The sequence below is a fragment of the Rhinoderma darwinii genome, chromosome 1 (assembly GCF_050947455.1).
Source record: "Rhinoderma darwinii isolate aRhiDar2 chromosome 1, aRhiDar2.hap1, whole genome shotgun sequence".
Lineage (NCBI taxonomy): Eukaryota > Metazoa > Chordata > Amphibia > Anura > Rhinodermatidae > Rhinoderma > Rhinoderma darwinii.
The window spans coordinates 534,291,096-534,305,738 of NC_134687.1; the positions used below are offsets into that span (position 1 = coordinate 534,291,096).

The 14,643-nt window shown below is 41.4% G+C and overlaps 1 protein-coding gene across 3 annotated transcripts in view; it reads left to right on the forward strand.

The window, feature by feature from the left end:
- The window catches only part of SKIC3 (SKI3 subunit of superkiller complex), a 194,232-nt gene that overhangs the window by 125,189 nt on the left and 54,400 nt on the right, over positions 1-14,643 (forward strand). For all 3 annotated transcript variants that reach the window (XM_075837136.1, XM_075837145.1, XM_075837140.1), the window contains 4 exons: positions 1,658-1,769; positions 3,583-3,711; positions 5,755-5,879; positions 11,735-11,893. In XM_075837136.1, coding sequence (XP_075693251.1) covers positions 1,658-1,769; positions 3,583-3,711; positions 5,755-5,879; positions 11,735-11,893 — 525 coding nt within the window. The remainder of the gene's footprint in view (positions 1-1,657; positions 1,770-3,582; positions 3,712-5,754; positions 5,880-11,734; positions 11,894-14,643) is intronic.

The window sequence follows — 14,643 nt, forward strand, 5'->3', positions numbered from 1 at the left end:
CAGGGTAACAACTGAGTAAGTAACATCTCTGTTCCGTAACGATGTCAACTATTCAATAAAGTGTGATCAGTTTGCGTAATAAACCAGGTTAAAAAAGAGATGCGCACCATCCACCCCATCATTTTATACATTTCTCTGGACAGCCTCGGTTTTTACCCAACTTTTTCATACATTAAGGTTGTGTTCACCATATTTTTCCATTGTGATGTGAAGCGCGCTTTGGGTGCATAGAATTGCCTTGCGTGCTAGAGAAAAAAAAAAGAGAGCTTTTTCAAAATATACTTTGATGTTGTGTCCAGTCCTCCTTGAGAAGCCCCAGTAGGAAGACTTTCTGGGTTTTTGGAATTAGAAGACCCATTATATCAGTTACATTACCAAAATAAACTGCAATTTTGGGACATTACATGTGGAAAATCTGTCCTATCTGCTCAGAGCATGTCGTAACTGGAAACATTTCCAAATGGCCATCCTAGATAAATTATAAGCTACTGTTCGGTTATCAAATGACATCAGAAACATACAGGTGTTCCAAACATTTTACACCATGATCTATCCAAATCTGAATTATGTGAAGATTGGAGGTGGTGAATGGTTTAATTGTGCCATAATGGAGTTTCAGCAATTCTATTCTTAATCTGTCAATGACTTTGACTTCTGCCTTACCTGTCTGGCCAATTTATTGTGGGGAAGTAATAAACCCAGTGGGGTTCCAGCACTGGCCAGAGAGTCTTTAGGTTCAGTACGTGGAGCAAATGATACACCGAATTAGAAAGTTCATCCTCTATTATTCAGTATTGTATATATCTCAATTGTCCGGACAAATAGTCTAAGTGAAAACACAGTAGGACAGCATCATCTTGATCTTTTGGATGGTGCTATGTAGAAAGCTTGGGTTTAGATCTGCCACTGCCCCAAATAAAGGGTTAAATAAGTGAAAACAGCCGTTTAAAAAATGGTTTGGAGGATTGGTATATCAGCATGTTCTACAGCATATAAACATTTAGGCAGAACGATCATCTAGATCAAATGTATTCGTCCTGTTGTGGATAACGGGAGCAATTTCCATAATTAGATCTAAAATATGAAAGCAATAGGTAAATATTAAGATCATAAGATAGTGATGAATCCCTCGGGAAAATTTCTCCGAAGTATTTATATGAGGAGACTACCTTTAACCGGTGAAGTAACTCTTCCACTGGCCAGTTTTCTATAGACATTGGATAAGTTTTTTGCCAGTTTATGATCAGACCCTAAAAGTTTCCAAAGGTGTTAATAAGGGTCGTTACATGTGGGAGAGTAGTTCTAGGTTACCATAAATTAACCCATTTAATCAGCGTATAAGTCGATACGGTCCTCTCTAGAACCTATTTTTATCCCCCTATATCTATTGTTGCGGCGAATCTTAAAATAAGGGAGAAAGGGCACACCCCTGCCCCATCTCTCTCCGTAAAGGAAATGTTGGGGATAGTAAGCCATTTACAAGAATCTAGCGCTAGGCGATCAGTATATAATAGATATTCCATTTCAGAAAATTGACGCCACATCCCGACTTTATGAAGACTGCGAGAAAACAGGGCTGTTCTTTAGAATGGCCACTAGGAAATATTTCACAAATGTCCACACAACAGCAACTTTAACCTCATATTTTTCTCCTCAGACGTCCTTGATATACACAGCAGTGAATGAATTAGCCGCTGGGTGTCTAGGCTCTGACAACAAGAAGCACAATGCTCTGAAAACGTTACAAAGAGCTGCACATTTCTTCCCAGGTATTCGGAATTTGTATTGTTTTCTTTTTTTTGTCTGTGTTTTATTTTACATGTACTAGATAGGTGCAACCATACATCTGAACCTATGTGTGGAAAACCGCGTCTGCTCCCCAGTAACAGTGATCTTCCAAATAATATGAGTGGAAAATCCAAACTGAAAGGCAATCCCGATTTCTGCTTATGAATGCAATGCATTATGGGGTACGTAAAGTGGCTGGTATTTTTTTCGGAAAACTGGTGCAGTTCGTCTTTGCAAAAAAGTCAGAACATAGGTGAAATGTAGTCTTGTGTATATACTGCCACCACATGCAGATTAATGTACTAAATATACAGTACCTGCTATCATCATTAGAATTCTATTCTTCTACCATACCCTAATACATGCTCATCGTTGTCATGTTTCTGGGGAGATTCTTATTTTTTAATATGTAGGATCGCTCCAGCCCCTTTTGGCTAATTAAATGAACAGTTGACAGGGAGGGTCACGGTCTCTGACCCAACACATACTCTGTCAAAGGGCATCTTGGGAGGCTGTTTACTGGGTGTACCTTCCTCCTTTTACACCTGTCTTGTAAGATATGCCTTTATATTAGATTACTAGTGATATACAGTAGTCCTTGATGGGATTCATTTTACTACACCAGTGCCCTCTAGTGACCTCTTCAGGTGCAGCACTTTAGTTATGCAATGCATATAGCACAGCTCCAGTCATTTCTTGCCTATATGCCTATTATTACTTTATTTTTACATTTTGTAGCTGTTCTACTACATCTATTTTCCAAAGCTGCTTTTAAGTTCCCCGAAAGTAAAAAATGTGTGATATTACTGTGTGCACATAATAACTAGAGCCAATGCTGAGGAAGAGCTGCGAGAGTGGATCTGAATACATTTATGTTGTTTCTCTTGTCAGAGACTACTTGGCAGTTTTACAGATTTTTTTTATTATTCAAGCTACGGTAAAGGGCAGAATTTTTTTTCATTTGATTTACCCTCAAAGGGTTTTTTCACTATAGATAAATAATAATAATCTTTATGTATACAGCACCAAGATAAATGAGCATGCTCGGCTGTTTGTGTATCTTTCATTTGCTATAATAGAGAGTGACCCCACAAGCGGGCCCACCTCTCCACCTGGAGCAAGTTTAAGAAACACCAGGGATCAGTGGAGTTGCCCATAGTTGTGCACCACCAATCACATTCATGGCGTATCCAATTTTACTATTCATATACTTGTGTAAAACTGACTAGCATATGTTAAATAAATAATTTCATTTAGTTACTATTTACTTATTTTGTCTTTTATAGGTTTATCCTGTTATCCTTAGGATAGGCCATGAAAATTTGACTTCTGAGAGTCCAACTCTCGGCACCCCTGACAATCAGCTGTTTGAAGGGGCTGCTTCCCTTGTGGTCTCGTTTTTTGTACCAGATACAGCTCCGTACTTTTAGTAGCGGCTGTGCCTGGTACTGCTGTTCTCTGCAGCTCAGTCTTTTTGAAGTGAATGGAACTGAGCTGCAATACCAGGCACTGAGGCTGGTGAACTATGAAGGGGGCACGGCGGCAGAGTGCCTAGGCCCCTTCAAACAGCTGATCAGTGGGGGTCTCATGAGCTGGACCACCACTGATCTAATATTAATGGCCTATTAAAAGGATAGGCCATCACTGTTAAATAACCGGTTAACCCCATTAATAGTTGTGAGATGCTACTAGTAGATGCGTGTCATGTATGTATTTCAGACAAGTTCAGTGCTTATGAGTTGTAAGTTCTGAAATTTAAGAAGGTGTAACTTTAAAGTGTATTCATATTTTCAGATAATCCTGCAGTATGGGCTGGAATAATGGCTGCCTGCCAAGTGGAATATACGGCCTCCTACATTAATCAGATACCTGACAAAGCCACTAAGCATGGCATAACATTTGTAGCATCTGTGAAATCCAAAAGTAAGTGCCCACCTTACAGGTACATAAAGCTGGCCACTTGTTATACAACGTATGTGGAATCAGAATAGAGCTGGTAGTGTGGACCACATAACTAGTTCAATAACCGCAGCTTCTACACCTTGTAAGGCTAGAAAACACAACAGACAGGGCTGGCTTCCAAAGTGACATTTTTCCCATCAAGGACATTTATGACATATCCACCGGATAGCTTTTTGTGCTCATGCTGACTCCCGGCCACTTCCTGATTACATGGTCGGGCGTTACAGAAACTCCAATAGTAGTGAATGGCAGTTACGGAAGCAACCTAGCATGCGAACTGCGCTGTTACCGTAACTACAGATGTAGCCAAATTTATCTTGACTTTTATTGCATTAAACAAACAATGGCTAGATTTCTTATATTGACTTTTTCAATGACTTTTCAATGGCTTTTGTTGTGTGCAAAATTGATTAAAGATGTACAAAATTGTGGTGCGCATTAATGGTCTCCAGATTGTGGCTCTGCAGCTGTTGCAGAATTAAAACTCCCAGCATGTCCTGACAGCCACATGCCTTCTGGGAGTTGTACTTTTTGCTACAGACTGAAAACCCCTGGTATACATAAATGCCCGCCATAGACTGGTTTAAGTAAGATAAAAATATTTATCATGTCTAGTATGTTGAAGGAAATCTATTATGCCACATACACCATTATGATAAATGTGCCCACATCCTAAATTCATGAATGTTTTCACTATTGATATATCTCCCCCACAGTAGTCAAACACGTTCAGAAATTGTTCACTTTCTATCAATTCCGGTAGTCACACCTCATCAGCCTACATAGTAAAAAGTGATAATAATTTGTGGCTGAAGACGAGAAGGATTTTGATAATTTTGTTGAAGTTCTTTAACCCCTTGGCATCATCTGCCGTACGTTTTTGGCGCAGCTGTGTTTTTCTGATACACCACTCCAAATATCCTTCATAGACAAAGAATTAAAAGGTAATTAAACTTTCAGAAATAGGGACATGGGGGTCCGTTCACTGAGACCCCCACCAATCACTAGATCGAAGTGGCAGGAGTGATCGGGTGTGCACTGAGCCGCTTGGTTTCTGATCGACTTTTCTCGTTTTGGTGTACAGACACAATAGAAAGTCTATGAGTCCGTACACCAACTGCTCGACTTTCCGAGAAAAGCCATTCAGAAACGAAGTGGCCCTGGGCTCACCCAAGCACTTCTGCGGTTCTTTCTAGCGATCGGTGGGGGTCCCAGTGCTCGGACCCCCACCGATCAAAACTTCTGACATGTCACTAGGACATGTCAGAAGTTTTCTGAAAGTTTAGTTACCCTTTAAATAATACAATTCTGACCACATGCAGACACCACCAGAGGGAGCTTACTGCTAATTTATTATTGAGTTCAATGTGCTAACATCATGCAGTAACCTCCTATGCTCCCTCTAGTGGTGGCTTCAGATGGTCAGAATTTTATTGTTTAACTGTATGTCTATGCAGGACATTCGGAGACCTGTTCCAGAAAAACCGAGGTCCAACATTTATAAAGATATATGAACAGAATGTTGGACCTAAAAACCAGGTGGTGTTAAAAGGTAGAGATTCACTTTAAGCCTCATTATAGTATTATCTAATTTATTTACAGTAAATGGAGCTCATTCTTACATTGCTACCTGTGGGTTCTCCAAAGTCCTTTGAGATCCAAGGATAATTCTGTTTCCTATAATGAAGTTAGTTCCGAATACAGAGCAGTGCTGCTGACATCACCACTGTGGTTACATTTCAGTCTCACGTCAACAAAGAAAGGGTATTGATACTACTACAAATTTTGTTGCAACAGGGGAGGGATGGGCATTGATAGACTATGTTTTTGTGAGATCCGTTACATTAAGGAGAATCCTAACACCAGGAAATGCAACCGTGAGTTCTTTACTTGATATATTTTGTCTGCATATATTCTACTGTACATTTTGTGCAAAACAAATCAAATTTGGACCTCATCATTCAGTTCTACATACTTATATGTATATATTTTCTGAATGCACAGTTGAAAGGGCAAATAACCTTCCTACTAGTTATGCCCAGTCCCTGGAGAGCTGGTCATTGTGTCAAGCAATCTCTTCATTGAAGGATCAGAACATGCTGTCTGAGGCTGAGGCTCTTTGCACCAAGGTAATATTTTATATTGTATGCATTGAGAGATGGTACAATACTATGTGTATATTTAATTGTATATATGTAGTTGTATGTCATCAGCATTTTAAATGTTGTTGCTGATGGGTGGTTATGTCTTTAAAGTGAATATTCATCTAAATAGGTTCAAAATTCTGTGCTGAATAATTTCTTAATATATCTTTATAATGATTGGAGCTCCATTTTTCTATTAGAAAGCTCCAAATCACCCGCATAGACATAAATTTAAAACATAACATTCTGTCTGAATGCAGCCTCCACTAGAGGGAGCATGAGAGCTAACCGCATACTGTTGTACACTAAGCTCAATAAGGCTGCGTTCACATCTGCGTCATGGCGACGTTCCGTTGGAATGGAGCCCTAACTGACGCAAACGGAAACCAGAGGTTTCCATCACCATTGATTTAAATGGTGACGTATACAGTGCAAATGGTTTCCGTTTGTCTACATTGTGCAGGGGTTCCATTGTTTTGACGGAATCAATAGCGTAGTCGACTACGGTATTCATTCCGTCAAAACGACGGAACCCCTGCACAACGGAGACAAACGGAAACCATTTTCACTGGATCCGTCACCATTTAAATCAATGGTGATGGATATGGAAATCTCTGGTTTCTGTTTGTGTCAGTCAGGGCTCCGTTCCGCCGGAAAATTTTGTTGGAACGGAGCCCTGACGCAGATGTGAACGCAGCCTAAGTCAGTCTGGAGTAAGCTCCAATGCTCCCTCTAGTGGCAGCTGCATGCAGCCAGCATGTTATTTTTTAAATGTATGTTTATTCTGTGGATTTAGAGATTTCTATTAGAAAATCAAAGCGCAAACCGTTACAAAGATATGTTAGGAAAATAATTAGCACAGATTTTTGGACCTAAAAGGGACATGAGGATAAAAAGCAGAGATTACCTTTCAGCCCTACAGTCTTTCCTGATTATCTTGTTATTGTGTAAAAAGCATCTGACCTTTACTGTGCTCTCTACTTTCAAGACACTACTAGCGAGACAGTATATTGTAAATGTATTTTATAATGTTATGTGTCAAGTGGTGCAAGATGGTATTTTCCTGGAAGTTTCCAGGAAGTGGGAGGAGTTATATTATAGTGGACCCTCCCCCCTCAGAGTGGCAGTTGGAGCTGGTTGACGGTTGGAGCCAATAGTGACAAGTTGTGCTGGAAGATCAGCACGTGGCAGTTGAGCCCCTGAAGACAGCCTAGAGCAGCTCACTGAGGAGATAAAGCAGGAAAGAGAGAGAGAGAGCGAGAGAGATCACATTACAAGGGCCTTTTACTACAAAATCTGTGACGTTAAAGAGGCTCTGTCACCCACATTATAAGTGCCCTATCTCCTACATAAGGAGATCGGCGCTATAATGTAGGTGACAGTAATGCTTTTTATTTAAAGAAACGATCTATTTTTACCATGTTATTAGCGATTTTAGATTTATGCTAATGAGTTTCTCAATGGACAACTGGGCGTGTTTTACTATTGACCAAGTGGGCGTTGTACAGAGGAGTGTATGATGCTGACCAATCAGTGACCAATCAGCGTCATGCACTTCTCTCCATTCATTTAGGCAGCGCATAGGGATCCTTTTAGATCAGTATGTGCTGTCTTATACTAACACATTAACAATACTGAAGTGTTTAGACAGTGAATAGACATTCCACAGGATGTCTATTCACAATCTCTGCACTTCGTTACTGTTTCTGTGGTAGTTACAGCAGAGCAGGCATAATCTCGCGAGATTACTCTGTAAATGACAGGTTACAACGAGATTACGCTTCCTCTGCTGTAACTACCATAGAAACAGTAACGAAGTGCAGAGATTGTGAATAGACATCCCGTGGAATGTCTATTCACTGTCTAAACACTTCAGTATTGTTAATGTGTTAGTATAAGACAGCACATAGTGATCTAAAAGGATCCCTATGCGCTGCCTAAATGAATGGAGAGAAGTGCATGACGCTGATTGGTCGCTGATTGGTCACTGATTGGTCAGCGTCATACACTCCTCTGTATAACTCCCACTTGGTCAATAGTAAAACACGCCCAGTTGTCCATTGAGAAACTCATTAGCATAAAGCTAAAATCGCTAATAAAGTGGTGAAAATAGATCGTTTTTTAAAATAAAAAGCACTGCTGTCATCTACATTACAGCGCCGATCTCCTTGTGTAGGAGATAGGGCACTTATAATATGGTGACAGAGTCTCTTTAAGTAACCCCAGGAGTTGGGAACAGAACCAGAAAGCCTGACAGGATAAAGAGGTACTGATTTGGGTTAGAGAAGCCCTATACAGCATATATTCCTGGGATCTATCACGGGTAGCAGCAGAGTAAACTGCTATAGCGTGGAAAACGCCATACTTGCACTTCGATGTGTTGTAGATTGAGTTTTTATCACAGGATAAATTGTATTTCCATTTTGTGCGGACTTGTACCTGACATTTTACAACTAAATCTGCTGCAAGCTGAGTCTGTTTAACGGCCTCCGCAGCCTCCTATCTTCCTTTGTGCACCTAACATCAAGGACACCTCAAAACACCATCAGGACAGGAGCAGACACAGGGAGTGTCCCGGGGGATTTAGAGACTGACATCCTCATTAACTCATGCAAACCCCCTCATCATTAGCCGTGAGCAAGTCCTGAGGGACTGTTAGCCACAGTGATCCTCGCGGAGAGCCCAGCCAGCAGCCATTTTGTGGGCCAATGCCTTTCCCATCCCTTCTCTGGTCTCCTGCTCGCGCGCTACAATATCCTGCACCGCAAATACGTGACGATTTGCAATACAATACATGTGAATGGAGTTTTCAAAGCACCATCCACACCTAACAAAAAAGTTCTTTCAAAACTATGAGCATGCAGTGGATTGTCAAATAATTATTACTCAATGTGGGACGCAGATATTTACCGGAGACTTCACCCTCTTCAATGCATAGGGTCAAATCCGCAGCACAATCTGCTGCAAAATCCACGTGTAACACATGCAGAATTTATTGCATTTTTGCCGGATTTGCTTCTCTATATCTGGAAGTATCCTTATGCCCTGCAGTAGTTGCACAGTGTATCAGCTTTTCCCTATAAACAGCACCGTTCTTAGAACCTCGAGCAAGGCCATGGCTGCATACAATCCCTCACCCATAATCATATTTAGCCATAAACTTGAAACACATGGCATTTTTCATATAATTTTGTATTAACTTATAAAATTGCTATTGATTTAAAAGAAGGGAATTTAACAACACTTCTACGCTAGTTTTCAGGCATGGAAAAGTCACAAACAGCACCAATGTTGAAAAAAATTCAATTGTTGGGCTGTTTTCGAAGCCACTCATAGCCTAACACACTTACTATAATTGAGGCCAGAGACTGGCGTAAGTTATAGTGGAAATCTACGCCAGCTCATAGCTGGTGTAGATTTCACTCTGTGGCGTGCAAGCAGTCGAAGATGCAACATAACCTTCTGTAGTGTTTATGGGCACTTTGGCTATTTGGAAGGAGTATAGCAGTACAATTTGAAATATTGTAACCTGCTATGTGTGCAGGTTCTTTACCGCGGGCGCACAAGCTGTAAAGGCGCGCACTGCTCTTTGAGAAGAAGCGCAGGTCTGGCACCGCCTACCTGTCCCCTCTTCCCCCCCTGTCCACAGTACTATAACCGACAGCAGCAGAGCGCAGAGAGGAGAATGACAGCTCTGCTGCTGTCCGGACTATTGTATTTTATGAGAGGTGCTTCCGTAGCAGAAGCGCAGCACAGGTTTGGCGCCCCCTCCCTGTGCCCTCTTCCCCCTGTCCACAGTACTGTAACCGGCAGTAGCAGAGCACAGAGAGGAGAATGACAGCTCTGCTGCTGTACGGTCTATGGTATGTGTGAGTGGCGCTTCCATAGCAGAAGTGCAGGTCTAGCGAGGGAGCTGCCGCTAGACCTGCACTTCTGCTACAGAAGCGCCACTCACACATACCATAGACCGTACAGCAGCAGAGCTGTCATTCTCTTCTCCTCCGTGCCGGTTACAGTACAGTGGACAGGGAGGGGGCCCCAGACCTGCGCTTCTGCTACGGAAGCGCCTCTCACACATACTATAGTTCGTACAGCAGCAGAGCTGTCATTCTCCTTCCTGCGCTCTGCTGCTGCCGGGAACTGTATAGAGAACTGTATAGTACATAGAGGCAGAGAGACCTTCCTGACGTCACGATGGGGGCATGCACATCTGACATCAGGATGGGGCCACCACCCACCTGTACTCACAGGCAGCCGTGTCCGTACACCGATACATTCAAACGGTGTACGGATTTCTGCTAGCAACAGGAGAAATTCAAGAAATAAAATGTAGTAAATAAGTGTCAGAGTGGCCATTTAAAACACATATAACACAAACAGGAGCCCAAATTCATTAATAAAGTATATTACAAAATATATTTATATTACACATGCTGCTAGAGAATAAAAAGTTGATCGAACGAGCCATTTTTTTTTATATTTAATTGTCGTTTTTCACTTCCCGCCTTCCAAGAGCTATAACGTTTTTATTTTCCCGTCAATAGAGTGGTGTGAGAGTTTATATTTTTGCGGGAGGCGTTTTAGTTTCTATTGGTAGCATTTAAAGTACCATATAATGTACTGGGAAGCTGCAAAAAAATTATTTGCGGGCTGAAATTGGAAAAAACTGTGATTCCTCCATTGTTTTTTGGGTTCCGTTTTTACATCTTTCACCGTGTGGTAAAAACTATTTTACTTTATTGTGTGGCTCAATACGATTACGGTGATATCAAATTTATGTAGATTTATATAGATTTTTCTATATTTTACTACATTAAAAAAACAAAAACTTTTTGTTAAAAAAAATATAGTTTTGTTTCAACACATTCTGAGAGAACTTTTTTATTTTTCCGTGCATTGAGCGGTGTGAGGGCTTATTTTTTGCGGGATGAACTGTAGTTTTTATTGGTACCATTTGTTGGTACATATGACTTTTTTATCACTTTTTATTAAATTTTTTATGGGAGCTAAGGTGACCAAAAAACAGCGATTTTGGCGGTTTAAATTTAACAGAGGCAGAGTGAAGGCAGTCCTGGGGGCCTTCATTAGCCCCTGGGCTGCTATAACAACCATCGTCACCCCCTGTTCTCGTTGTAGGGGGGGGCGATGAGTTGCCGAAGCGGGCTGCCCCCCACTTTTCAACGCCTCAGATGTTGCGGTCGCGATTGACCGCAGCATTTGAGGGTTTAAACAGCCAAGAACAGTGTGATCGCTGCTCCTGGCTGTTAGTCCTGGGTGTCAGCTGTAAAACACCTGAAGTGTCGGGATTGTGAATAGACATTGCGTCCTGGCTGGAAGCGATGTCTATTCACTCTCGCGACACTTCAGAAAAGTTAATGTGTGAGTAAGTGACAGCACATCATGATCTAGCAAGATCACTATGGGCTGAGTAAATAAATGGAGAGGAGTGTATGATGCTGATTGGTCACTGATTGGTCAGCGTCATACACTTCTCTTTACAACGCCCATTTGGTCAAAAAGTAAAAACACGCCCAGTTGGGCATTAAGAAAGTAATTAGCATCAATCTAAAATTGTTCATAACTTGGTCAAAATTTATCGTTTTTCTAAAAAAAAAAACCACTGTTGTTATCTACATTACAGCGCCAATCAGATTATGTAGGAGATAGGGCATTTATAATCTGGTGACAGAGCCTCTTTAAGTCTGGTCTATAAATTTTGCATCAACTGGTGACATATTACTTACTACGTTGTGTAGTCGAGATTGATACAGCAGTATTTCATTATTTAAAAAGTAAATGTTTTCTTTAGCTGTGTAACTATTACATTTTTTATGTTTCAGGGATTACAAACTTGCCCAGACCAAGCATCGTTATTTCTGCTGCTAAGGCAAGTTCAGTTCAAAGAGCTGCTGCAGTCCCAAGCTTCATTATCTGAACCTATACTGGACGAGCTAAAGAAGACGGTGATGTCTAATCCAAATTCACAGACTGCATGGCACGTAAGTCTGATGAAATGCATTGCTTTGCCCAGCAGATGGCTGCCATGCTGAAGGTTTTCCCTATGCATCACAACCAAGAAGTTTCTAGATCAGCGGTTAGGTGTTCCATATTTCACATGTTTATGCTATTTTTTCTTAGAGAAATGAACATTGAACATATCAATTGCTAGGATTTATTGAGTTATCTCACTAAAGAATAATGAGTCACTTGACTGCATATGCGCTAAATCAGGTAGCCACGGCCTGCAAAACAATATAGCAGAGCTTGCTCTCACTCTACGATATACAATAGGTTTAAACTGCAGATAGATCTTTCTCAGCTAAACAAAGAACAATTAGGGTAGGTTCACACAGAGTTTTTTTGCAGGCAGATAATCTGCCTCACAATTCAGTTTTTCGCAGCATTTTTCGCCCGCGGTCATTGAATGCCGCTGGCAAATAACGCCGCGAAGTACGCTTTCTCTGCCTCCTTATTGATGTCAATGGGACGTCAGAGATGTAAACGCCTGAAGATAGGGCATGTCGCTTCTTTTTCCCGCAAGACTGTTTTTCCCCTCATGGGAAAAAAACGCCTCCGCCTCCCATGGGAGGCATTTTCGACCGTTTTTTGGCGCGGTTTCCGCATCAAACAACGTGTCAAAATTTACTCAGCGTGAACATGCCCTTACAGGAACAAGCCCATCTTTGGCAAAATATTGCTTACGCTTGGAACGCATAAGCGGTGCTGTCTGTTTTTAGTATGCTTACCTAAGCTCCCATTTTTAATGGGAATGTATATAAAATAGAAGATTTTCCCTCCAGTGCTGGTTGAACAATCCAATATCTTTCTCTGGATGAAACAGTATTTGATTTAGCAGCTAAACAAACCTCCACATAATTAACTTTAGTGTCCGCATTTCCATCTTCCTAGATGATAATCGGTTCCTTCCAAGAAGCATAATTGTCCCACCATTTTTCCCTCTCTACGTCATGTCTCATAATCCATTGAATTATCTTGTTTGCTTCTAGGCTGTCAGATATGACTGTATGTGTATACGTTCTAATCTGCTCACCCATCATGACTTCCTTCATTTTTAATGTTAGTGGAACTCCATTAAATGAAAGAAAGAATTGTTGTGGTAACGGTTTAGAAAACCATTAAAATCAAGGGATCAGATGTTTTATGATAACAATTTTCTTTAGTTTTAACATCATGAAAAGTAGACATCACGAGGACTGCTTTTACTTTCTCGCTTGTGTCATTGGGGGATACAGAACACCATAGTTATAGGAGGCGGCACTAAGGAAAAAAAAGTTAGCTCTTCCTACACAGGCTGCACCCCTCCTGGAGACACTGAGCTAATCAGTTTAAGCTTAGTGTACGCAGGAGGCAGAATTTCCTGCTTGCGTATCAGGATGTATTTTCTTGGTTGGAAAACCATGCGCTCTTCCCTTGGTGGGGAGAACAGGGAGATAGCTTCAACCCTGTGTCAATCCTACTGCCGTTGTCCCCCTGCCAAAATAAGGCAAGTGAGACAAGAGCACCAGAGCTCCTCTGTCAGCCACCAGCCCAAGGGTCACCCAGTTTCCAGCCTGCTTCCCACCAGTGCTCCTTATTACCAGAAAGCGGCACACTAAAGGGGTGACCCTACTGGTTTGCACTTGGCAGATGAAGAGAAGATGTATACAAGGGGTGAGTATAATCTGAATTAGGAAAGTCTATTTTTCTCTTGCTGTTTGCGTCGGGGGCCTTTACTACGCATGAGCAGAGTTGCTATCGTCCCTTACTTGGACGATCCCTCGGCAAAGGCCCCCTCCCGAGAGGACAACTTCTCCAGTCTCACCCTGTACACATTGTAGACATTCTGGTGGATCATCAACAGAGAGAAGTCCTTCTTAGATTCAGCTCAGAGCGAGGAGTTCGTGGGAATGACTTTCAATGCCAGGACAAAGAGAATTTATCTCCCGACAAGGTCAAGGCCATTCGAGCCAGGGTAGTTCTCCGCTGGAACACTTACTTTTGTATCTGTTTCTGCATGCGACAAGATGGTATCAACCTTCCTGCCTGTAGCCTATGCGTAATTCCACACATGGCCTCTCCAGGGAGCGATTCTTACGAGCTGGGACAAGTCTTTGAGCACACTGAACAGGTTCATTTTCCTACTCTCTTGGGTTCAAAAGGAGTTGATCTGGTGGGAAACTTTCCCTACTATTCTTCAGGGCCGGTCAAAGGCTATGTACACGTTTTGAATGTTTTTTCTTTTTTTATTACTAAATCAATGTTTTTTGTGATTTTAGGCTTTTTGAGTTTTATTTAAAAAAAATTTGCTTTTTACAATACAGCCTCTATGTATTCTGTATACATAGAAGCTATATTGTTCTCTCTCAGCCGATTCCGTTTCTTCATCTGAACTGACGGCTCGGCTGAGAGCGGGTCCTGTTTGTCTCTGACACACAGGGTTCACCTATTATCAATCACAGCTAAGTTGATCAACTTAGATGTGATCGATATTCCTGTGTGTTGTTCTAAAAAAAAGTCTTTACAAACGAGATCTCCGAACTGTGTTTTGTAAGTCATGGTATCAAACGTAGTGACTTCAAAATGCTGGTAGAAGACAGAGCCAAAAGAGTAGGTTGTCTCAGAGAGGCAGACGACAGAAAAAGTAATCCAGAAAAGAGATAACGTGAGCATACCACATTCAATGAGGCAGGTCTGGTGCCATCAGGTTAGATACTATTGGTACTGAGTTCTCATTGTGATGACTCGTATC